Source organism: Polyergus mexicanus, unplaced genomic scaffold, assembly GCF_030449975.1.
Source record: "Polyergus mexicanus isolate NDT 795.1 unplaced genomic scaffold, iyPolMexi1.0 SCAF_15, whole genome shotgun sequence".
NCBI classification, from domain to species: Eukaryota; Metazoa; Arthropoda; class Insecta; order Hymenoptera; family Formicidae; genus Polyergus; species Polyergus mexicanus.
Genome location: NW_027223335.1, coordinates 2,345,877 through 2,371,787, shown reverse-complemented (window position 1 = coordinate 2,371,787; position 25,911 = coordinate 2,345,877). Strand labels below are relative to the sequence as shown.

At 27.4% G+C, this 25,911-nt stretch overlaps 5 protein-coding genes across 7 annotated transcripts; 3 read left to right on the top strand and 2 right to left on the bottom strand.

Annotated features, from left to right (window-relative positions):
- Nucleotides 1-205: 205 nt before the first annotated feature.
- On the bottom strand, nucleotides 206-2,895 carry LOC138939730 (TBC1 domain family member 20). Its single transcript, XM_070307820.1, has 5 exons — nucleotides 2,260-2,895; nucleotides 1,767-2,010; nucleotides 1,474-1,677; nucleotides 1,174-1,393; nucleotides 206-1,105 (listed from the first exon to the last, which is right to left on the bottom strand). Exons 1-5 carry the CDS (start codon nucleotides 2,681-2,683, stop codon nucleotides 800-802), a joined length of 1,398 nt encoding a protein of 465 aa, XP_070163921.1. The 5' UTR covers nucleotides 2,684-2,895; the 3' UTR covers nucleotides 206-799.
- A 529-nt stretch (nucleotides 2,896-3,424) lies between these two features.
- Nucleotides 3,425-6,218, top strand: LOC138939778 (translocon-associated protein subunit gamma). Its single transcript, XM_070307947.1, has 4 exons — nucleotides 3,425-3,713; nucleotides 4,237-4,364; nucleotides 4,470-4,561; nucleotides 4,755-6,218. The coding sequence occupies exons 1-4, from the start codon at nucleotides 3,584-3,586 to the stop codon at nucleotides 4,951-4,953; spliced, it is 549 nt and encodes a 182-aa protein (XP_070164048.1). The 5' UTR covers nucleotides 3,425-3,583; the 3' UTR covers nucleotides 4,954-6,218.
- Nucleotides 6,219-6,995: 777 nt separating this feature from the next.
- Nucleotides 6,996-16,091, top strand: Bgm (acyl-CoA synthetase bubblegum family member 1). Of its 2 annotated transcripts, XM_070307661.1 has the most exons (12): nucleotides 6,997-7,123; nucleotides 12,361-12,412; nucleotides 12,664-12,871; nucleotides 13,172-13,306; nucleotides 13,475-13,670; nucleotides 13,752-13,853; nucleotides 13,944-14,090; nucleotides 14,226-14,701; nucleotides 14,825-15,039; nucleotides 15,174-15,325; nucleotides 15,398-15,523; nucleotides 15,655-16,090. In XM_070307661.1, the coding sequence occupies exons 2-12, from the start codon at nucleotides 12,364-12,366 to the stop codon at nucleotides 15,847-15,849; spliced, it is 2,001 nt and encodes a 666-aa protein (XP_070163762.1). In that variant the 5' UTR covers nucleotides 6,997-7,123; nucleotides 12,361-12,363; the 3' UTR covers nucleotides 15,850-16,090. The 2 variants fall into 2 exon arrangements, with proteins under 2 accessions (XP_070163763.1, XP_070163762.1); XM_070307662.1 differs by lacking the exon at nucleotides 13,944-14,090 and having other exon boundaries at nucleotides 6,996-7,123; nucleotides 15,655-16,091.
- Nucleotides 16,092-16,786: 695 nt separating this feature from the next.
- On the bottom strand, nucleotides 16,787-18,895 carry Endos (endosulfine alpha). Its single transcript, XM_070307663.1, has 3 exons — nucleotides 18,472-18,895; nucleotides 17,885-18,004; nucleotides 16,787-17,765 (listed from the first exon to the last, which is right to left on the bottom strand). Exons 1-3 carry the CDS (start codon nucleotides 18,511-18,513, stop codon nucleotides 17,592-17,594), a joined length of 336 nt encoding a protein of 111 aa, XP_070163764.1. The 5' UTR covers nucleotides 18,514-18,895; the 3' UTR covers nucleotides 16,787-17,591.
- Nucleotides 18,896-19,445: 550 nt separating this feature from the next.
- On the top strand, nucleotides 19,446-24,337 carry Letm1 (Leucine zipper and EF-hand containing transmembrane protein 1). Of its 2 annotated transcripts, XM_070307659.1 has the most exons (8): nucleotides 19,446-19,660; nucleotides 20,180-20,637; nucleotides 20,722-20,892; nucleotides 21,146-21,460; nucleotides 21,536-22,009; nucleotides 22,109-22,549; nucleotides 22,699-23,122; nucleotides 23,939-24,337. In XM_070307659.1, the coding sequence occupies exons 1-7, from the start codon at nucleotides 19,600-19,602 to the stop codon at nucleotides 23,095-23,097; spliced, it is 2,319 nt and encodes a 772-aa protein (XP_070163760.1). In that variant the 5' UTR covers nucleotides 19,446-19,599; the 3' UTR covers nucleotides 23,098-23,122; nucleotides 23,939-24,337. The 2 variants fall into 2 exon arrangements, with proteins under 2 accessions (XP_070163760.1, XP_070163759.1); XM_070307658.1 differs by lacking the exon at nucleotides 23,939-24,337 and having other exon boundaries at nucleotides 22,699-23,164.
- The last annotated feature ends 1,574 nt before the right edge of the window (nucleotides 24,338-25,911 follow it).

The following is a 25,911-nucleotide window of genomic DNA, read 5'->3' as shown; positions in this document are numbered from 1 at the left end:
ATTATTACAAAAAACTCATCATAAATGGTGATAATAAATAAATGTTGTTGAAAAATAAGATATTTATTAATTATAATATCATATTGTAATTTTTTTTTGCAATAATTTAACTCAATATATAAAATTTTGTTATCACAGATTGTAATAATGTAATTACAATCTATACATATATGTGTATATATATATATATATATGAAACTTTCATATACATTTTGTTTAAAGTTTCCCTAAACATCTAAAGCTGCGTTTCAAAATGTACTCCTTAGAATAGAATAGTGTTTGATTAACCATCACAACAAAGAAATTGTTTCTTTTGTCCTGACAGGTCAACCAAATGCAACTCTATTCTAAGAAATAAATTTTGAAATGCAACATTGATTTTACATGTTCATACTTTTAATAATTTTAAATATTTGAAATAATGTGCTTTGTTTTTTTCCTCACTAAGTTTTTATGTATTTGTGATTCTTTTTTAACATATATACGTGAAAACTTTAGGTCAACCTCCAAAGAACACAGCATGAAGGCAGCATAGGAATGCATAAAATTCTGATTCTTGTACTCTAAAACAGATTTGCTGAAACACTGACAATCAAACCTTTTGTAACTATTCTCCTAGCAATACATAATTTCTTGCTATTTCATTATTTTATGGTAAAACTTATTTTTACTCAATCTTAATATCTTTTCTCAATCTAAATCATTATTTAGTGTGATGTATTAAAGTAGAGTCTTTTTAAAAAATGTGTAAAAACTCTTGTTGTAAAAGCTCTTTTACAACAGATAATATCTTTTAACGTCAGTTAAGCCCTGTCGAAGATCTTATAAAGGCATATATTCCCAAAGCTAAAATAGTCACAACAGTGATAGTTTTATAACTTCTGATACGATAAGATATTCTTGGTGTTGACTGGACAATTTTTAACTTTCGTTGTCTTTCTCTTTCTTGACGACCTGCTTCTGCCTTTGCTTTCCATTCTTGTTCTTTAATTTTTCTCTTATGATCATAATCTTTGACATCATTACTGATAGATTCAGGAGGATATTCTTGATATAAATCTTTTGCTTCAACTAAAAGTGTTTCAAATGGCAAGTCATCAGGTAACTGAAAGTATAAATTTCTATAATTATATTATTTTTTTGATTGCCAATTTTTTTTTTTATTATACTTACCGTACATAATATCTTATGAGTGTGTCCCATGTCAGGTGTAGTATTGAAAATTTCGGTAGCTCTATGTGCAACAATTACTGTACTTAGATAGAGAGGCATGAGTGGAGGACTGCCCAGGAAATAATCAAATAATCTATGTAATAATATCCTGTTTTCTGCATATTTGTGTGCATACCATGTTGTGTATTCAGCCAAAGCAAAATGTGGAAATAGTTCTACACTAAGGTAAAAAATAATTCTGCTATTAGTTATTATACTGTATAAAAAATTTTTAATGTTATATTTCAATGTATAACTAACTTCTCTAAATGTTCCAGAAGCGTTGGATGCACTCGTTCCAATAATGCAAATATATAGAATAACTCTTGATTTACTTTTTCCATAGTTTTTTCCATAAATCTTTCCAGGAACTCTAACGATATACTTTCAAGCACATACAAGCCTGCTTGTAATCCCATCACAAGTAACACAGTTGCTGCTATATCATTGTATCCCTGGTAGTAACTAGGTACGCATTATTTTATTTTATATTACAATAAGTTATATAATTTGTATTTAAAAAAAACAATATTTGTGCTCTTACAAATACTAACTTTAATTCGGAATGCCTATGAAGTACCCAGCACATAAGCTGCGTCAATTGTTCTTGGAAACTTTCTGTTTCCTTTTCTGTTGCATTCTGTGAAATATGACTGCCGCTACGTGCCACATCCTTCATAATCTGTTGATAAACCTCATTCGATATACAAGTATGTACAGTTTCCAATCCATTAACAGGTATAAACTCTTCTTGTACTAGTCTCAAAAGTTTTGGCCACAGTATCCTTCGTATATCATCTATAGATCATCTTTATGATTTCAAGATTTGGCTTACAAGGAATAAGATTATTCTCAAAAAGGAACCAATTTAAACAACATTACAAGATACAGCTTAAATGATACTATCTATATTCGTAAACTACATTGATAACCATAGATATTGTCAAATCTGTCAAAAATTTTCTCAAAATCTGTCAATAAAGCTTAGAATAAGATCATTGTAAGGTTCCTCGTTGATCATAATGTATTGTCACCTTGACAAAGTACCATTAACGAAGCCTTCGCTACTGCAACCAAGTAGTCTTAGCTCTCCTAGAGTTAGATCCGGATTGGTGATGCTACCGTGAATAACGCTCATCTTCATCCTCTCGCGATTGATAAGAGGATCCATCAAAGCATTGCCATTCAATTCGCGATCATCTTCGTGAGTCAGCACTAGTCCGTTCTGCTGTTTACTCGACGTGGCCGCATCCGTGATATCAGGTATCCGCGGCGCGGTACCATCGTACCACGCTTTCGTGGAGTCGGGCAGAATCACGAGGGGCACACGATCGCACAAATTGTCTTCCTTGATCGCGAAGCTCGCTAATTCAATCGGTACATTTCTCCTACGAATTTTATTGCTATTATGATTTTCGGTCGGCGTTGACGCATCTGTCGCGGATTGCACCTTTTTGTTCTCGGTATCCATACTTCACTCAGTTTTCACGCGACTCTTATACACTAGATATATATCAGAGAACGCGTGTCATAACACTGATAATTTTGTTAAAGAGGTTCCTTAAGAATCTGGAAACTCTAATGGGGAACCGCTACTAATCTGTCAAACATGACAAACGAAACGACAGCAAAACGAGATGACATACACTGCCGATTGACGTTACACCAGAACCAGAGGCACCAACCAAACGCGAGCGCGAGGCGACCTTGCCAAAATTATCTTGCTAAAGTTAGTCATGAACTTTATCATGAATGATGACGAACGGTAAAAATACGACATAAGAAAATATCAAATATCAAGAAGATAAAGAAAAAAATATGCTTGAAATCTTATTCATATAATTAATTTAAAGTGGATTTTATTTCAATAAAAATTTTCTACTTTATTTTGAAGACTATTTTTTATTTTGTATTTATATATATATATATATATATATATATATATATATATATATATATATATATATATATACATTCAATTTTTTTAAATTTAACAAAGACCTATTGATATATCTCCTCTGGATTTTTCAATTATCAGAAAATATATATTATTGAAAATTATAAAAAAAAGAGAGAAAGAAGATATATGAACTAAATTATTAATGTAGCTACGGTCGATAATAAATATTCGATGAAAGCTTGGAGTGGATGGCCTACAGAGGCAGGACTTATAATCGATATCGATAGCAATGACGTCTCGCTGGACACGTTGTCCAACGTCGTTCAACGTCGTTCAACGTCGTCATATCGCACGTCTGCACATTGTCTCTTTACGCATGCGTGTCGTTTGTTTCTGGCTGTCGCATCTCGATTCTCGTAGCGAATAGTTGTTTGGTTATTCGATCTTTTACCTGCCAATAAATTATTGAAAATGTCGGGAAAGTCTAAGGCATTTACGAAAGAAGAAGAGCTATTATTACAGGATTTCTCCAGAAATGTCTCGACGAAATCCTCAGCGCTATTCTACGGCAATGCTTTCATCGTATCGGCGATACCCATCTGTGAGCGCAGAGATTTATAAATTTATCTTTTAATCATTCTTTTTTGCGTGCGTAGACTTATTGTAAAATTTTACATTGGTTTTATAATCATATCTGATTTAATGATATCTGATTTAAAATACAGTTAACTGGAATTGGATTGATTATGTCTTAGAAATGGATTACTATATATAGTAGTTAATTTCTATGATTACATATATATTTTTGGTATTATTTATTATTAATATTTACGATGTCAACTTTTAAATTATCCAATATACATATATATTCAAATCAGAGAATTTTCTTTTATTAGTACATAATTTTTAAGCCTGAATTTTTAATACAAAGTATATTATAATTTCATATACTCCAGTGTATCATTGTTCATTTATATTTGATTTTTTGGTTTTTATTGTCAAATAAATATAAGATTTTTAGTTTTCATTAACTATATATATATATATATATATATATATATATATATATATATATATATATATATATATTATATGTGTTTAATACATATTATATATGTTTATAGGGTTGTTTTGGAGAATACACTTAATTGATCTATATTCCAATTTAATCTCTTTTGTATTGGTTACATTGGCAAGTACATATGCTCTTGCATTGGCATATAAAAATACAAAATTCATCCTCAAACATAAGGTATATACATATATATATTTATAATACATATTTAGAAGTAATGATAAGAATGTATAATTATATAACAATAAAAATATAATAATTTTGTATATTTTACATATACAGATTGCTGTAAAAAGAGAAGATGCTGTAACGAAAGAAATAAGCCGCAAACTTGCAGAAGATAAAAAGATGAGCAAGAAAGAAAAAGATGAAAGGTATTATATTTTTTGCATTTTTCTTTATATTTTTCTGAAACATAAGTAACAAATGAATTAGTAATATTTTGAATTTAGTATATTTCCTGAATAATTACTAGTATCAATTTGAATACAGACAATGTCATTCTAAGATTATTTTTCATAATTTCTGTATATTATATGTATTAACATATAATGTTTAAATATCTAGAATTTTGTGGAAGAAAAACGAAGTGGCGGATTACGAAGCAACAACGTTTTCAATTTTCTACAATAATGCCCTTTTCTTGGCATTCGTTATTGTATCTTCGTTTTACATTCTGAAAACATTCACACCTGCAGTAAACTATATACTTTCCGTAGGAGTTACTAGCGCAGTCTTAGCATTATTATCAACAGGATCTCAATAATGTATGTTATTTAATTCATATATATTCTATTTAACTGATTTCATAAGATACCTCCATCAATTTGATTTATCTATTTTGATATGAATACAATCATATAAATAATATATAGATAACAAACATTTTCATTTATAATAAAAGATGATTTGCTATGAATTATGTGTTATTTCTATGCAAGTTAGGTAACGTGTTTAAACCATAAAAGTCACTGATTGTGTTAGTCATTGACCATCAGATTCAAAAATCGTTTATATTAAAAATCATATATTGTATTATACTGATTTAACACCTTATCTATATAAGCAATATAATATTTATTAAAAATTTTACATAAGTATTTTTTTTTTGAAGATGGCATTCAACAGTTTCAGAAATAATTGGAGCCAGCATAATGAATTTAAGAATATTATTGTTCTTTTCAGACAAAAATAGCAAATTATATTAAAAGTTTTCAAGAAATAAATAATTATTTTTTATTCTATATAAAAAATAATTATTGTTAAAAAATTAAACCGATAAACTTTGAAGTGAAACTGAAGTTGAACTGAAACTTTAATTAAATGAGGACTCAAAAATAAACATTTTTTCTTAATGATATTTCTCTCTGTTTTGTTTCGCTCTTATATCATATTCAAACTCTCAATAGAACAGAGATCTTTAGTCTATTCATTGACATTTATGAGAGAACGGTTCTTTTATTGGAAGATCGGATGGACAAGGATGACAACATTCAATTAGAACTCCGCGATTTGAAAAGCGAGTTTTGGCACAAATAGAAGAAAATACAGTAGTATTGAAACTAAACATCAGAGAGAAAAATAGTATTAACAAAAAATATTTCTTTTCAAGTCCTCTTTACTTTCAAAGTTTGTCGGTCTAATTTTTTAACATTTTATACATCGCGATTTTCAAATTAGTTAATTTGTAGTTGGATAAAAACATCTTTTATATTCGTCATGTGTTACACTAAAATTTTATTTTTTGGCTGGCTCCAGAGAAAAGAATATTTAAGACAATCAATTAAGATTGAATAATGATAATTAACAATAAATTGATTAATTTATTATAACTGTATGTTCAAATAGAATAGAATATTGTCCATTGCAACATTTTGCAATATATATAAGTATTTAATAATAAAGAATACATACATGTAACGCGATATGTTATATTCGCAAGATCAATCGCCAATTTTGTTTAGTTTTGGCTTGTTCTTTTCACTATTCATCTATGTTATTCAACTATATTTATAAAAGAACCGGTATGGAATTAATGCATTACAGATTGAGATTGTCAGATGTGAAAAGATAAATAATATTGAAACATCGTGTTGCGTTACTACTTTTATTATTAAATGATAATTTTATTCATGAGGCGAATATTTATGATTGATTTACATAGACATCACTACATCATAAACATTTATTTATTAAAGTATGATAAATATTTTACTCGAAACTTTATGCAACCGTCGATAAACTTTGATCCTGATTATCTTGGAAATGACTAAACTGTTCTAGAAAAAAATGTATATTCAGGGAAACTTGCCGTACTTACATGAAGTTTGATCGAAATCAGTAAATTACAATTTTGAGTCTTATGTTATTACTATTACGAAGTGTTTTCTAATAGTAAATAAAATTAGGTCCCTAATAAATTTAAATCTATTACCGTTATCTATCTACGAAATATGTTCAAACAATAACAATAATATACGATAAGTAAATATACGAATTTTCGGATATTGATACATACATGCTAGAAAGTATAGTATTCCTCTTACTATTTTTTTGTTTCTATAGTAAAATTAGTTTTGATTTTTATTAGGTCTTTCTTGATTAACATAGACAAATAATAGATTATCTACCGTTGGCTGAAGATGATTTAAGTAAAGAATCTAGCCGATACACTTCTACTGATCAATTTCGATTTCAATCTTCCGGTGATTAGGAATTGCTACATAGGAATTTGATAACATATTCCCGCCGTGTATAATATATCAAACGTCGTGCTTCACATGTGGCGTAATCGACATAGGCAGACCGAGTTCTTTACAAGTTAGTATTGCAAGAGCTTCCATACGGTTCGGCGTAATCCAATTCTTTACTCCAGAACAAGTCGTGCATGTGGAAACTGTTTATTTAATAAGTGATCGAGAAGTGAGGGTGACAGGGTAAGTACGACATAATACACGAGATATATCATCTCTGGAGATATATTTGAGTTGCAATAAAATAAAAATGAGAATAATTGAAATTGTAAAAGAAGAGTAAAATGTGCGTGTGATAAAAAAATTGATTTTTATGCATGATATAGAGATTGAGCTTTTTATAATATTGCACAGAATTGTTGCAATAAATAATTAAATTAGTTAATTCTTCTTAAAAGAAAGGATATGTAACTTTTTATTTGATTTCACAACTTTGTTTAAAAAATTAGAATATTCCATAGGCCATAGGTGTATCTTCGAAATAATCCTTTTATATTTTCTAGAAAAATATTGAACTTATTGCAAATTATGAAGATTGAAAATAGCGGAATAATTGTTTTCAAATAAGCAATTTTCAAATATTTTAATATAACATTAACTTACAATTTACTCTTTAACATCGAAAATTATGAGTCCGTGAAAAAAATAATAGTAGTAAAGGTTTTATCACGCGTGCATTCTTTTTCAATTATTTGGAAAAGTTCGAATTTTAACGTTTTATTACACTATATATACGTAAGTGTCCTATGAATTATGAATTTTGCGCTATGTTAATTTTAACATATAAAACAAAGGTTTTATTAATATTTTCCTATCCAGTTTTCTGCGTATCAAATTAAAATAAACATTTTTTATATATGTTTGCGTTGCGTTTTTTTCTACATTACTTCTATGCAACTAGATATATTTGCAGGAATATATTTGAATTTCTAAATCTAACAAAACTTCGTATATATGGAAATAATAATAGATATGCATTCTACGTATACAAAATGAAGAAGTTAAAAATATATTTCTAGATAGCTTCCATCTATAAGGTATAATATGATGACATGGTTGTATTTTAATAATTTTTTTTACATGATTCTATACATACTGTGGAAATGCTTGTATTCTTATTGAAGCGACGACGCATGCTTTCGCATTAATGTTTCATATTGTACTATAACCATTGCAAAATCCCATATCAATTAACTTAAAGCTTTCAAGTAACATTGACTAGTTACGATCAATTTTCAGGTAACTATACGATGATGTATTGACTACTAATATTGTCAAAACTCGTGTATTACGATTGATATTAATATTTTTAATATTTGGATATTCGAATATTTTATGGGATTCTCTTTTTATACCCTCTCTACAATTTTTGTCTACAATATTTTCTTATATAACGTATCTTTTTGACATATTTGTTATTGTCGTATTAAACACCTCGCAAATGCCCTGTATTATACATTTTTTATAATATTAGAATACAAAAATATATATGTATCTATATGCGGGCATTATTTGTTGTTATGATTTATAATAGATTTTTCCGATATAAAAAAAATTATAACGATATAATTATATTTTCTTAATGGAACGATTAATCAAAATTTGCTATTGAAGTACGCAAGATTTATAATAAATATTAGAATCTCATTTTTTTTGCATAAATCTTTAAATAATTACACTTCGAGAATGTTTATATTTTTGTAATATTATATATTACAGAGAGAAAAATACGTCTGCGTAAATACGATCATACACTTGCTATGTGTAAAATGTTAAATTATTTTAATTGCGTATTTTGAAAATTATAGAGTCGAAACATATTATTTCCTGAACAACAAATTGATGGATTTGCAGATCTTGTAAAAATTTTCATTTTCTCTATTATGTAACCAAATTTTTTATTGAATATTTTCATCACAATATATTTATGATTTATTTCAAATTATGATATCAATATGCCAAGGCTGAAAGAGAAAAGAATATATTATTTTTTCATATATCCGGCTTACACATAAATGAATTTTAATATAAATAAAGATAAATTAAGATAATAAACTTGATATCAGTTCAACAGTTACAACCTCATATTTTATATGTAACATAAAGATTAATAATTATGTCACGTATGTTTTAATATATTTTCATCATATTAAATTCTATATTTAATCTGCAGATTAAAGCCTTTTCGGCTATAATCTTCATTTATTATAATTTCATTATTTTATACTTGAAAATTTGTTTGTACATACATATACATACACATATCTATATATAATAAATGATTTACTCTTTATTATATGAATTGAAATTTATATTATTTGACTCATGATTATCTTAATTTATTGTATCATATTTCTATTGTATACTTACTAATGACTTTTTAAAGACAGAAAGAAAATTTACATATATTGTCAGAGATTTAATAATTATACGATAGTATAATTATTTGTAATCTGAGGTATTTCGATTTATCTTGACAAAAAAAAATTTTACATATTTTTCGCTCCTAATATAAGATCTGTTCTTTATAGCTGAACTGGCTGCACTAGTTCAGAGCTTATCTTTTTCCTTCCAATGGGGAGAGAAGAAGATAAACTCTGAAGTATCTCTAGTACAGCCAGTTCAACTATAAATTACGGACGCATAATTTAATATGACTTTAATGACAGATCAGAAAATTAAAGAAAAATGTTACATATTAGGTTTTTACTTATGAAAAATGTATATAAATACACAAAAATTTATAAATACTTTATACTTTTATTATTTAGATATGTAATACTTTGCAAAAAAAGATAGAAAGAGACTATTATTCTCAGAGTTATTCCATAGATTTCAAAATTACGTCTACATGAATTGTTTACGTATTGTCTACATGAAGTTTACAGGGACTTTTTTTATAGACAATGTAAACTATGTGTATAAATTAGAACGTAAAAAAAAGAATGATTATATTCTAAAATAGTTAACGTATCTATATTGGAAATGTCAATGAATTCACTATCTATATATGCAAATATATACTATATATGTATTTAAAAAATGTGTAGGATTGAATCCCTTTTTTAAAATAATATATGTGTATGTGCGTGCGTGTGTGTGTATGTGTATGTGTGTGTTTTTTGACGACAATTATTTATTAATTTTAATCTGCAGTTGCTGCAATTCGAAGTTACGAGTCATTCAGATATAATCAAATATTTTGCATTTCTTATGCAATCATATGACAAATATGCAACGTGTACTTTTTAAATGTCACGTAATGACGAGAAAACTCGGTGGTCTTAGTAACATTTATTATTGTGAATAAAACCTTGATATTATCTTATGAGAGAGATAATATGTGCATCATTCGAAGAAAAATAAAACATACAAAAAATATATCGATGAGGAATTGATACTTTATGAAAAAACAAAAAAATATAGAACAAATTTTTTTCCTTTTAATTGTATTGTTTTTTTTTTATTTTTTTAAATCAATACGCGGATACGTATTGTCCATTATTAGACGAAGAACATCTCGTTGTTTTTAACAGACTTTTATCGTTTGTAATGAATACTGTGTAGTAAGAAAAGTAAGCCTTTTACAAGAAGTTAATATTTATGATAGATATGTACATGTCATATTATTTCTTTATCTATATCTTTCGTCGATTGATTAAGACTTCATAACTTTAAAGTTTAAGTATACATGATTTTTTTCAAATAACCGCATGAGATTTTGCATAATCCAGAGATATGCACTTATATAATAAGTAATAATTATAAATTTATTAAGAGATATGCACTTATATAATAAGTGCATATCTCTTAATAACTACAATAGTTTTGTAATCGGATTGCAATTGTTCTATTTAACATAACACGACAACAAACGAAGCGCGCCTGAGGTTTGACGATACCTGCGGTGAACGATTCGATATTTTTATATTAAAGTACAATGTTCAAGCTTTTATTTGAGTCCTGTCTGAAGTCTTTTGCATATTGGGTTCGTTTGCTACGAATTTTCAAAAATGATAAAAAACGCGTTTTTGGGGAATTTTAATCCTGTTTTTCTCGAAAACCTGACGTAATAGGCCATTTTGCCTTACGGATTTGGATTCAGCGCACAAAAAGCTGTAGAAAACTACTTGTTTATTTTTCTAGACCGCAAAGTCACGTAGACCTGTGATTTGACCTATGATCGCTTTGTCTATCGATATTCTAATCAAAATAGCAAATATTCTGAATTTAAATCAAGCTTAAACTGCTATTATATTATTTCTGATATAGAACGTAATAATTATTTAACAATTGCTTGTAAAAAAACATGTGAGTTTTTTATTTGATAAAAATTATATGAATTTCAAATTCAATTATAATTAACATTGTAAATAGACAAACGGTTCGCAAACTTTATATAGTGTTTATTATCCGTATCCACAATTTAAGTGTTATGATTTTGCGCACGACGATTGTACTTTTTTCATACTTTTCATGTGTAGATCTTCTGTATAGTAAAAAAAAATTGATCCCCCGTCTGAAGCGATATTGCGATCGATACATTATTTACATGTGAAATTGTGTTTTTACGGCATTATCTCTTGCGTCAGCCTGCCGATTAAAAAGATTTATGAACTAACATAATACTACAATGACTCTTATAAATGCTAATATGATGCACTTTGATCATCTATTGCATGACGATTGCATCGATATGTTGACGTTTGACGGAAATAAAGTTCATTAAATATCACTTATCCATATCGATATACAGCATAATTATACAGAAAATTATCAACAATGTTTGCAATGTTTAACTAAGCGTTTAAAAAAAAAACTCATAAAATCGTGTTATGCGTTGTCTTTATAATAAATTTGTTTTATTTAACGAAATGGGTCTCTCAGTGTGATTTTATTTTTTATAATATACACATAAAAATCTAATATATCCTATACAGCGCAATTTTTCAATTATAATGTTCTTTTTAACAGAATTTTATTAACAGGAAAGAAATTATCGATCGAATCTTGAGCATATTTGAACATCTGGTTGACATATGGCATTGCTCAAGTTTTAATGACGAAAAGAGTTCTTTCTTATTCTTCCTTGCTTTTTTTCTGGAAATCTAAGATTTCCAGATTAATCAAAATTTATAGTTATTTATTAATCTAGAATATAAAAAAAAAACAGTATATTCGATATATCTTATTAATCTATACTCTATTAAATACAGTAAAATATATTACATCTCTGATAGTATAGACACATAAATATTGGTAAAACATACTACTTTTACGGACATAAATACATATTTTTCTCGCTTTATAATTCACCATTATTACGACAGACTAGAAGTCTCTTCAATTTATTTAAAATATTAATATTATATTATCTTTATATTTAAAATATATATGTAACATTTATTGAATATTTATAGGAAATGAATCAATCGGTCAGATATGCAACGGCTAGTGAGACTGGACTTGATGGTAATACTCTTATATATTTAAATTTTTATATCTGCATCTTATTGACTTTTGTAATTATAGACTTTCGTAATTAAAGTCACACAATAGCACAATAGTTTTTATTTATTCATGCTTTAGATGAGTAATATCATTTATGAAATTTTCCTGCAATAAAATATGTACATCTTCCTCTTTTCCTCTTATACGATGATTTTGTATGGGTCCATGTCCTTGCAATCGCATTACATAAAATGCTGATTGATTATTTTCAGGGCCTGATCAGGTATTAGCTACGGACGTGGATACTACGTGTGAATTTAATGGTAAAGTTCGAATAAAATTAGACAAGAACGAATGTAATTCATGCATACCCGTATCAATTCCTGGAGCTTTCACCAAAACAGCAAATCTCTATCCCGATCATATTGCGTTGGTTTCTAGTCTTGGTGACGATGGCAAGAGGACCATGTATACTTACCGGTATGTATATAAAAGAAATTTTGTTAATATTTAGATAATAATTATCTTATTATTTAAATTATTAAATAATAAAATTAATATAAAATCGAATGATATATAACAATGTTTAACATTATTATTCTTTTGTTTTTTGATTTCTTTAATTCTAATTTCACGAGATATGATTATATAAATTCGTTTTATCATTCTTTCTTGTTCTTATCTCGAATTAATTTATGGATAAAAATTCGACAAGTTCGAAAATTTTATTTAATATGATAAACAATATAATGATCAACAATGCATCAATCTTTATTACAGAGAATACGAACAGACTGTAAGAATCGTCGCTAAAGCGTTTTTGGAACTAGGTTTAGAGCGACATTACAGTGTCTGTTTATTAGGATTCAATAGTCCGGAATGGTTCATTGCCGATCTCGCAGCTATATATGCTGGGTAAAAGATTCTGATCGCTCTATATTTAAATAATGCACTACATATACGATTTACGTTATTATTTTTATAGCGATACGACGGTAAAAAACGATAATAATATTTTTAACAGCATGCACTTTTACTATTCTTATTAATTTTTAAAATAAATGATTTATTATTCTATTTTAGCGGACATGCTGCAGGAATTTATACCACAAATTCTCCGGAGGCATGCCAATATTGCGCTGAACATAGTAAAGCAAATATAATAGTCGTTGAAGACAAGAAACAATTGGAGAAAATCTTACAAATAAAAAAAAATCTGCCTGACTTGAAAGCGATCATTCAATACAGTGGAATACCTACCGAAAAAGATGTTTTAAGCGTGCGTATATGACTATCCAAAAGATTTTTTTTCTTTTTTCATTTAGAATATATGATTTATTATTGTATTTGTGCTTTTCAGTGGAACGATTTATTAGAGATAGGTAAAAGGGTATCGGACAGTAAATTACTGTCTGTGTTAAAGACGATTGGAGCAAACGAGTGTTGTACTTTAGTTTACACCGTACGTTGAATTCATCACATCAATCAAATAGATATCTAATCATTAATACAATATATATATTTAATTTGTAATTTACAATTATTCCTATAGTCAGGAACCGTTGGAAAACCGAAAGCTGTGATGTTGAGTCATGATAATCTCTTGTATAATGCACAATCGTTGTTTACCACGATAGAGTTAAAGATAAAGGCGGAGATTGTAGTTAGTTATTTGCCATTATCTCATATTGCAGCGCAGGTGAGATTTTTCGAAATTATATATATTTCAAATGAAATTATTAATCTGGATATAATAATTAGCACAATAGTAATATTTACCGCGATGAGGAGAAAAATAAAATTTGTAATAATGTATTGTTCTAATTAATTTCAGATGTGTGACATTATAGGAAATGTACTCGCAGCAAGTACAGTATACTTTGCGGATAAAAATGCACTCAGAGGTTCGTTAGTAGAAACATTGCTTGTGGCGCAACCAACTATTTTGATAGCGGTACCGAGAGTATGGGAAAAGATATATGAAAAAATGCAAGAAAAAGCGCGCAGTAACGGTGCGATAAAGACTTGGATTGCTAGATGGGCAAAATCGCAAGGGCTTTATTATCACATGAATAAAATGAATGGCGTGGAATATAAAAATTGGAGCTATATTTTTGCGAAACGGCTTGTTTTTGACAAAATAAAGGCAGCTTTGGGTCTACAAAGATGCCGATTATTTGCTACCGCAGCAGCACCTTTAAATATAGATATTAAAAAATATTTTTTGAGTTTAGACATACCTATAATAGAGGCATATGGAATGTCGGAATGTGGTGGTGCTCATACCGTAGGCAATCATAAAGAATATAGGTAAATCGTATTTGCTTTCATTCTTTATATTGCATTTACGGTAAAAGTATTCGCTCTTAAAAACTATTATTCATATAATATCTTCGAGAATTGATAAACATATTCAAAAATTCTTTTTATTAGATTATATGGTGTTGGAATTTCTTTATCTGGAGTATATACAAAATTGGACAATATAGATGAACACGGTGAAGGGGAGGTCTGCATGAGCGGACGACATGTATTTATGGGTTATTTAAATGCACCAGAGAAAACTGCAGAAGCTAAAGATAAAAATGGCTGGTTACATAGTGGTGATCTTGGCAAAATAGATTCAAACGGAATTTTATCCATTACCGGTAAAAACATTGTTTTTGTCAATGAATACAATTAACGATCATCATGTAATAATATACCTATAAGAATAATCATATATATATAGAGTTATGTAAGCAAACAATAGTAATATATATACTTTTATATATATTTGCAGGTAGAATAAAAGAACTTATAATCACAAGTGGAGGCGAGAATGTAGCGCCATTAAATATAGAGCATGCAATATTGTCAGAATTACCAGCGTTAAGTAATACTATGTTAATTGGAGATAAAAGGAAATATTTGACTGTTTTTGTCACACTTAAGGTATAAATGTAGAAGTATATAAATGCAAATTTTCAATATAAATTATTGGATATTTGTATCATGTATTTTCAGAGCAATATGAACACCGAAACTGGTGAACCTTTAGATACGCTGAACCCCGATGTATTAAAATGGGCAAAGTCTATTGGTAGTAATGCCGAGACAGTCACAGATGTCATAAGTTCTCGTGATCCGCTCGTAAGTTAGATATTTAAAAAAATCTCATAACTATTACAATATTATTGTACATGTGTTAAGCGATTAAAACAACATTTATATCTCGCATGTCATACAGAAAATAATATATATTATAAAACATATTCTTTCAGATATATGAGGAAATCGACAAAGCGATCAAAAGAGCAAACGCACATGCTATAAGTAATGCTCAAAAAGTACAGAAATTTGAGATTCTTCCGCATGACTTTTCAATTCCAACTGGTGAATTAGGGCCCACATTAAAGCTTAGAAGGAATATAGTTATAAACATGTATGCTGATTTAATAAAGAAAATGTATCAATGAATAATATGAACAGATAAAGGAACTATAAGTATCAAAATAAGTCGCAAAATATATAATTTGTATATTTTATACAAATGCCTTAATATATATAAAATATATGATATTTTATATAAATAATATATATTTTAAATACAGGTGTAATCAAAATAAAGTATAAAAAAAATAATTTTTAATTAATGTAAGTTTTTGTTATATTTATATATGTATAGATATATTTATAGGTGGGATTATATACATATATTTTAGACTTAGACTATCTGTGTGTGTAAGACATAGTAAAATATCATACTAATGAATCATATGTTTATATTTACATTATACGTAATCTATATGTTTCTTACCATAATCATAAATATATTTTTCGGTTATTATTAATGCGATTTTATATTTATTTTAAATAAAATTATTTTTTAACACAATTTATTGATCAAATATTATATAGATTGTGCATCTTGTTTAATTAATATGTTTATTTTTAGTAATTATATCAATGAAATCGTGCGTATGCAATATTATTGAGAATGAAATTATATATTTTCATGCTATAGCTGGATATAATCTTTTTTGAATAATAAGTACAAAAACCATTTTGTTTTCTGAAAATTTATATTAAAACTTCATTTAAATTATAATATTAACAATATAGAAATAATAGAAATCAAATATAGTAAAATAAAAAATTATAATGTGATTCTTTTTAATTGTATAATGTATTTTGTCTAAATAAAAATAACCAAGTACTAAGACAATGCTCAAAGTAAATACATTAATGTATTTATGCTAATGTTGAAATTTGAAATAAAAAATTTTGACATAATATACTTTATAATATTTTTTGTGCCATAATGAATCAGCTATAATTACTAAATCAATCAATGTAATGGTAAGGTAAGAATAAATAATAAAGGAAAGTTTTTTTTATTTGCAATATATTATACTAAATATGGTTTATATATATATAATAAGCAAAACTGTAGTCACATTTAAAATTTTTATATTCATTTCACAGATTTTCATAGTAAATATATGCGAAATATTTCATAAGAAAATAGTCTTATTAAGCACATCACAGCAGCTTTGAAAATGCAGATCTATGTGTATCTTTTTACCCTCAATTTTATCATGCACAAGTGGATTATAAGTTATCATAATTATATGTCATCGAGACAAGTTCTTGTATTGTTAGTAAATATTAATTCTTATTACATTCATTTATTTTCTCATATTTTCAATATAAATTTTTACACATGTATGCATCTAAAATGTATATTTATTAATGACTAACAATATAATCTCAATACATTTATAAATTTTTTATCTTTGGTTTTTTACTGTATATTGAATAAATACTCGAAATAAAGATATTTGAGAATAATTAATAAAAATGTACTAATGTGAAAAGCTCGCAAATTTTTGAACTGAGGGAAAGAAATAATAACTTATTTACTTGCATATATTATAAAATTTAGATATACCATTGTGGCACATATATAAAGAACATCTTTTTTATTCTAATATTACAGATGTTCTTTTAAGAATAAGTAGCTAGGAAATAATTGATTCACTAAAAACACAAGAATTTTATGATATTATATAAAATAATTAAAGAAATATATTTAAAAAAATTTTAAACATGAGATTGTGTTTAAATCTCCAGTTATTTATAAGGAACCATATTACTCCAGCATCCAAATATATAAGACTATTTAACAAAATATAGATTAAAAAATGACAATCTTATCTTATGAAGATGTTGTTGATGTATTAAATTTTTGTTGTATGATAGATGTTTTTCGTTGTGGTACTGTTTCTGGTGTTGGTATAGCATCCCCTGTTGGCAGAACACCAGTTGGCTTTGGCTTAGCTGTAGATTTCTGTCTCGCCATTTGATAATCCCCAGAATCAAAATATTTTTGCTAAAAGCAACGTAATCATCAATCTTAACAAAGCAGAGTGTTTTGAAGAAACATATATAAATATCTCTATAATATTATAATATCAAAACTGTAGATAATGTTAACAAGTTGATATTTACTCCTTTTGCTAGCCTTTTTTGCAGAAACGCAGAATGACCACCAAATGGTCGACCAGCTGCATTTGGGAATTTTGCTTTTAACTTTGCTTCTTCCAATTTTTCTATATCAGTCGATGACAACTACAATAAAATTCAATGAAGATATGTTCATTACATAAACACAATAATTGTATGAACAAAATGTTCTATACAAGCAAAATTTTTATCAACAACTTTCTATTTATGGATTGTAGCTTGTACTAAAAATTATATTAATATACAGTACTGTATTTATGATTTATTTTTTTGCTGTCATATATATGTTATATTTATATCTAGAAATTACTACATACAAATAATTTACCTAAATTACTGTTTATTTTCACCTAAATATGTTATGTATTTGTACATAATAATGCAAGAAAAATGTTTAGTATATTCGATCGATGAACAATGAAGTGATTCTCAAACAACAAAATAAAAAAAATCATATGTCAGCTTGTTAATAACTTAATAATTTTGTGATACATCATATTATGATTATTTTATTTTCTTTTAACCCATTTCTTAAAATCAATTATTATCCGATTGATAAATCAAATTCTTACCTCTGCAGTCGGACTCTGCTCGTTTGTCTGATCGTCGCTCATTGTTATAAATTTTAAGACACTTCTCGTCAGTAATCGCTTCTTTTGGAGGGATAACCAATTATCTTCCGAATACTAATTTCGACACTAATGTATACAACATACATAAGCTAAGTAAAAGCGGCGTAATAAGGCTGATGCTATCAAATACAGTTTTTTTTTTTTTCAATTAAATTTTCTATCCCCGAAACGTTACGCTTTTTTAGCCGACGAAATATACGCACACACCCCGAGAAAACAAGTAACTGCAACTGCTGCAAACGACTGTCACAATGAAAACGCTTTCCTATACACACTCAAAATCAGCAACGGCATCAGGCGTCACATGCAGGGTCATGTCATGTGTTCCTGATGACCGTTATTCCGACTCGTGGCGAGTTTCTATTATCATACAATTCAATTCAGTTTTCATAGCCACACTTGAAAACTGACAAGATGAAAAGTAAATTTTGAATATAAAATAAAAAATTCTAAATGCGTAGCGCTGACGCTTACATATGCGTATATGCAAATACATTTCTAATTAAACGCTAACATTCATGAAAATTGGTATTGATTCCTTTTTATCACGCGCGAGTTTGATCACGATTCGTCTGTGAGCTATTGTTTTTCTACCATTGAAAATATAAAAACAATTTATTATTATTTTCGATTGAGGTTTGGATTAAACTGAACTAATTAAATTAAATCCAATTTGTCGTAAATTCAAATGTTCGATATGTAATGAGTTTGGATTTGACATGAATGGGTCAGATTTTGATAAAATGTAATTATTAGATGCTAATTGACGTTACAAATATTTCGTCGTTTTAATGACCAATCAGGAAAGAAGGAGCAAAGTTTTCTTTATTCCGATTGGTCAACTCATAACAATTCGAATCAAATGTAGCCAGAGTTTCTCATCTCTTTAGTGATCCATGATCTTTGTACGATAGTGAATAGTGACACCGGTGATAATGGTACCAGCACCAGCTGATCTTTGGCTCTAGCTGCTATGTTCAAAGTGAAGGGTGGTATATGATGGTCGTGATTTGTTGCGAAACGATATAACGATTTTAAGGAATTCGATTAGAGAAAATATAAGACGCTATGAATAGCCTAATCCATACGAAGACGATGATAACCGGCCATCCCGGTGGAGTCATACGACGTGCGTGTGTCAATATGTATTATTTCATGTCCTATTATAGATTAAAGACACACTTTTGTAATGCTTTTAATATTTGTGTTATAATGCGTCATAGATAAAGCAATTCCATTATATATATATATATATTTAGAATATATCCGTTATTGTAAATCTGCATCTCGTTTAAATCGTTCAAATGTTCTCTCAAATTTCGATATTCTATTATAATTCAGTCGCTATTACATAGTAAAAAAAAGATATAATCACAGGTTATGTCATATTGCCACATGTTTCATATTATTTATGATATTTGATAATTTGTACTCACCGCAAAACATTTAATGCCTCTTCCATCGCTGTTTTACAATTTTTTGTAAATTTATTAACTGACGAATATTTAATAATTATTTTATTTTGGTTATAGTAATATAAATTTGTGTTTATAATTAGATTTAAGTTGCATTGGAATAAATGATCTAAATACTTTTGCTTTTATAATATTTCACAATTATAAAGTGATAAAACATTTGATTGTTTCAGGATACTCCCCATTTAAATTATGGTATAATACCAATCATACAATGAGTGGTGTAGCTCTAATTTATACAGGTTTGAAGGATCCAAAAAGATTATTGCTGGAACACAGCAGCACAGTGTCACCAAGATATATTAATAATATAACACATCTACATATTCGTACGTTTTATATAACTCCTTATTGGAAGGGACAAGAATCATCATCTAAGGTTGAGAAGACAGTGAAGAATATTAAGGAAGAAAAAGAGCTTAAAGATAAAATGGCAGAAAATGCCATAAAAATAAATAGCGAACAGCCAAAAAAAGTTGTTACTAAGGTCACAATATGGCAAAAAGTTAAGGGAGAAATATTGCATTATTATCATGGATTTCGGTTATTAGGACTTGACATGAAAATTTCAGCTAAGTTAATATGGAGAATTTTACATGGAAAAGAGCTCAGTAGAAGAGAACATCGTTTGGTATGTTATGGCACAATAATTATTACATAAATCTTATATCACAATAATATTAAAATTATTTCAAACAATTATTTCTTCCAACAGCTGATAAAAACAACTGGAGATATGTTCAGATTGATTCCTTTCTCCGTTTTTATTATTGTTCCATTTATGGAATTTTTACTGCCAGTAGCAATTAAATTGTTCCCTGGTATGCTACCTTCTACTTTTCAAACAGCAACTGAAAAGGAAGACAAACTTAAACAGGCTTTAAAGGTATGAAAGTACTAAATTTAATTTTATAATAAAAAAATTAATATTATAGAATACATATTTAATATAAGAAGAATTATGTGTATAATTGTAATATAATAATTGTAATGTAATAATTATATGAATTTTTATGTGTATAAAGCCAGATTTATTGCATGTAAAAAAAATGTGTATATTATATAAATTACTATATGTATAAACAGCATATTTCAATAAAAATTTAATAAAAAATATAATAAATATTTTTTATAAACAGGTCAAAATAGAAATGGCAAAATTTTTACAAAAAACATTGGATGAAATGGCAGTACAGTCATCAGATTACAGATCTGAAAAGGCTAAAGAATTTGCAGAATTCTTCTACAAAGTGCGAACAACTGGTACTGTTGCCAGTAACGAAGAAATTATGAAATTTAGTAAACTTTTCGAGGATGAAATTACGCTAGATTCTCTGTCACGACCGCAATTAATTGCTTTATGTCGTGTGTTAGATGTACAAACACTTGGAACTACTAATTTCTTACGATTCTTACTCAGGATGAGATTAAGAAGTCTTACTGCAGATGATAAAGTATATATTTACAATCTTCTTGTGATTATTTTAGACTAATACAGCTAAAAATATTTAAAACATTTTTTTTGACAGCTAATTGAAAAAGAAGGAGTTGATACTCTAACTAGAGGCGAATTGCAACAAGCATGCAGAGCACGTGGTATGCGTGCTTATGGAATGACAGAAAACAGGTTAAGGGATCAATTATCAATGTGGTTAGATTTGAGTTTAAATAAAAAGGTTTCACCCTCCTTACTGTTATTATCACGAGCACTTATGATACCAGAAACAATACCTATGTCAGACAAGTTAAAAGCAACTATCTCGGCCTTACCTGATGCGGTTGTGGCTCGTACAAAGGGTGCTATTGGAGAGAAAGAGGGTAAAATGGATCCTAAAACAAATATTGAAATTATAAAAATGGAAGAACGCAAGATCGAAGAAGAGAGAAATGAAAAGAAAGAAACAGAACCACAACCAACCATCTTGGCATCTAAGGTAAAAGAAGATGAAATTACTATTACAGATGTCAAAGTTTTGGAACAAGCTCTGGATTCAATTGGCAAGGTTAGTAAAGATACATTTTTATAAGTATATGTAACAGATAATTTTCTCCCTAATATTTATAAAATTTTCAAAATATTATATAATCTTGTATATTTTTAGGACAATAAAAATATGGCTGTAGAAAAAGAGGAGATCAAAGAACTTAAAGAAGAAATGGCAGAGTATCAAGAAGATATTAAAGAATTTGATCAAATTAAGGCAGAGGCGAAAGGTCAAGAAGATATAGAGAATATTAAAGTATCAAAAGGTGCTAAACGGCTATTTAATAAAGTAAACAAAATGATCTCGAAAATGGATGCCGTTTTGTCGGAGCTTGAACAATCTGAGAAAAAAGTTAAACAGAGATTGGAATCATTAGATCCCGACAAAAAACGGGATGCCAAAGAAGTCGAAGAATTAGTTAAAATAGATGAATTGGTTGCAGCCATTAAGCAAATTCAAAATGTACCTGATGAATATCGATTAAAACGCATAGCAGAAATTTTGGAAAAAATTGATGACGATCAAGATGGTGCAATCAAAATAGAAGATGTCTTGAAGGTATAAGATAAATCATAAACTTACATTAACTACAATAATACATTATATATGTATGTATGTATGCATGCATAAACACAACTACATATTCTAATATAATTTATTATAATAATATACTTTTTATATTAATTATATAACATAATTTTTTATAGGTTATAGAATTAATAGGAAAGGAAGATATTAAATTAAGTAAAAAGCAAGTGGATGAATTGATAGAGCTAATGGATAAAGAAGAAGTATTAGAAGTAGAGGAACAAATACAAAAATCATTAGAAAAAGATCTTAAGGCATCGCAGGGGGAGGATAACATAAAAGCTACACATAAATCTACAGTTCCAGCTACCCCAGTAACAATTGAACCAGGATTTGGAAAGGAGGAGTTAGTAGATGATGTTGGTAGGGAAACCAGCAAATCCTATACAGGTCCGTCTATTGAGGAAGGCAAATCGGCTGCTGTTTTAAAAAGTAATATTAAATCTGATGAGATAAAAAATCCTCCACTTACATCAGGTCCACCAGCAAAAAAGGCAGAAGGTTCAAAACACCTGTGATTAACGTACAATGAAGAATAAATTAGTATGTATAATTATATTAAAACAATATTTTTATTGATTTAAAGATATGGATTTTCGTCTGTATGTATCCCACACATATTTTCATCTTTTTGTACGAAAAGATTTCCGACATGATTTTCAACAAATAGAATGTATAATGAAAGAGAAGCGTTTTATACTTACACAAAAAAAAAGATGATTTCATCAATATAATTAATCATTACTATTTTATTGGTATGATGTACATAAAATATATATGTGGATATACGTTACATATTTGCCGTACAAAATAGTTGATTTATATTTAATTAATCTTAATTTCATATTTCATTATAAGCAGTCATAAAAACCTAAAATTTCTCATTGCGGACTATGGTGCATTTAACATCATTTATATTGTTCCCCTTCATCTGCGGTAATAAATTTATATTGATAATACATACATCATAAAATCTTTATTCTGAAATTCATTGTCAATGTTACTTGTTTTAATCCTATATTATATATAATATATCATTACTCTTAACATTGATAATAAATTATGGGATAGAGAAATGAGAGAGAGATATTCGATTTCTATTGCAGTGCAGTTTAATTTCAGTATAGACCAAGATAATAATCATTCCATCTGTCTTAATATTGTTGGTATATCATTTGTGATATACCATTTTGAACATATATCATAATTAAGAACAGCAACTTTACATTGCACATGGATTATCTTGCAATCTCAATATTGAGCTGTGTAAAACAAGATAAATATGTGTGTAAATTTACAATTTATTTTATCATTTATATAATACAGGAAAACAAATATCTACTTATTCTATTGTTACAGAAAGGGGCAATGTAAAAATAGTTTGTACACGAATATACATAGAAAAAATTAATTTTGTCAAAAAAACATTTCTATGTTACATCGATTTTTGGACGCTATATGTATATAAGAAAATAGAAAATATTAATTGTATATTTGCATTATATTGCATCTATAATATATGTTGACTGGATGAATACCGTATCTAAGATGTATTATAGATATGAATTTCAACAAGGACATTTAGAATAACCTATCTCTTTACCTCTGCGCATGAAAGTCCAAATGTATATGTAATAAGAAAAAACATGTATTATTTTTTTAAATTTTTATAGGATACTATTTCAAAACAAAAATAAAATTGTAAATTTAAGTGTCCTAAAAAGCAAAGAATTTTTATAAAATTGTTGCATGCTTCTATTTTACTTGTTCTGTTTCTTCATTTTGTTGCTTCTTTGCATTTAATGCAAAGATAGTTTGAAAAAAATTATTTTTAATTTTTTGATATTCAAATAAATAATTTTATATAGTTATTTATCTTGCATAAATTTTAACAACTTTTTAACAATAGAGATTTGCTAGTCACTAAATTGTTTGGATACAAATGAAGAGATAAATGACATGGTTAAATAATCAATTAAAATATGGTGAGATGACATAAAATGGCTTTTAATTTATGACAAAATAGCATATTAAACATATAGAATTGCAAAGGTATATATAATAATGTGAATACTGGTGTAATATATCTGCATCTAAATGTTCATAAAACTCTTCCCTAAATAATCTTAAAATTTGATTGACCTCTCATTATACTTTAACAGTGAACACTTAAAAGGCACAATCAATATCAACAGTACAAAAGTATCAAAATTAAATACACAGATATTTTGCTGTTCTTTGATAAAAAAACCTATTATACATGTATTTTGCGAACATTAATAATCACTCCATAACAGCTGTCAATTCATTTTTTAAAAAGCTGTATTAAAATTGGTTTTTATTCTAAATATCTGCATAAATGCGCCTTACAGAGGTAGAAGTTCTTTTGTTTCTTTTTTTTTTTTTTTTTGATAAGCGACTTATAATTATACAATCAGTCTCTAATCACCAGTCTACCATGTTAAACATAAACATTTATTTTATTATATTGTGGTTTAATATTTCAAGTGTGCGAATAAAAAGTGCCAAATATTATCATGAAATAAGTCACTGCAATATTTTACTACAAAAATTTGAAATTATAATCAAATTTTCTTATTAAATTTTATTCCGGATTTATATTTAAAACCTAAAATTATTTGCATACAAAATATGGTAATCTTTTATATAATAAAATTATATATATATATATATATATATATATATATATATATATATATATATATATAACATTGTATAAAAAATAGAAAAATTATTATTAATGCGCATTATGACTCGAGTTATAAAATTCGCATTCACACATTTGAGATATCAAACTGTTATACTATAAAAGACTATAACAAAAATAACTATAAAATAAAGCATAGTGATATTAAAACTATATAAAACACACACAGATACATATATACATATATATGTATAAACAAATATATTACTTATATAATTTACAACAGTTTTCGTTGCTTTACAGTGTTATGACTGCTTTATATATTGCAACTTTATTCTATATTAATGAGTAAGTCGAAATATCCAGAATATTTAATCTCATTCACACTTTCATAATTTTTATTTAATGAGTTTTAAACATAATAAAGAGTGCTGAACTCATTGAAGGTTATATATAAATAAGTAATGCAAAGAGGTAAACTTAAGAATGTAATAATTTTATTTCAACATGAATGCAATTACATTATTTGCACAAATAATATATATAGAAAAAGCAAAACAAATAATATTCATTTAAAAGATATATAAATATTATTTACATTTTCAATGTTCTCAAATATATTAATATTATTTATGTTTCAGCACTCTAAGTAATTTTACAAGTA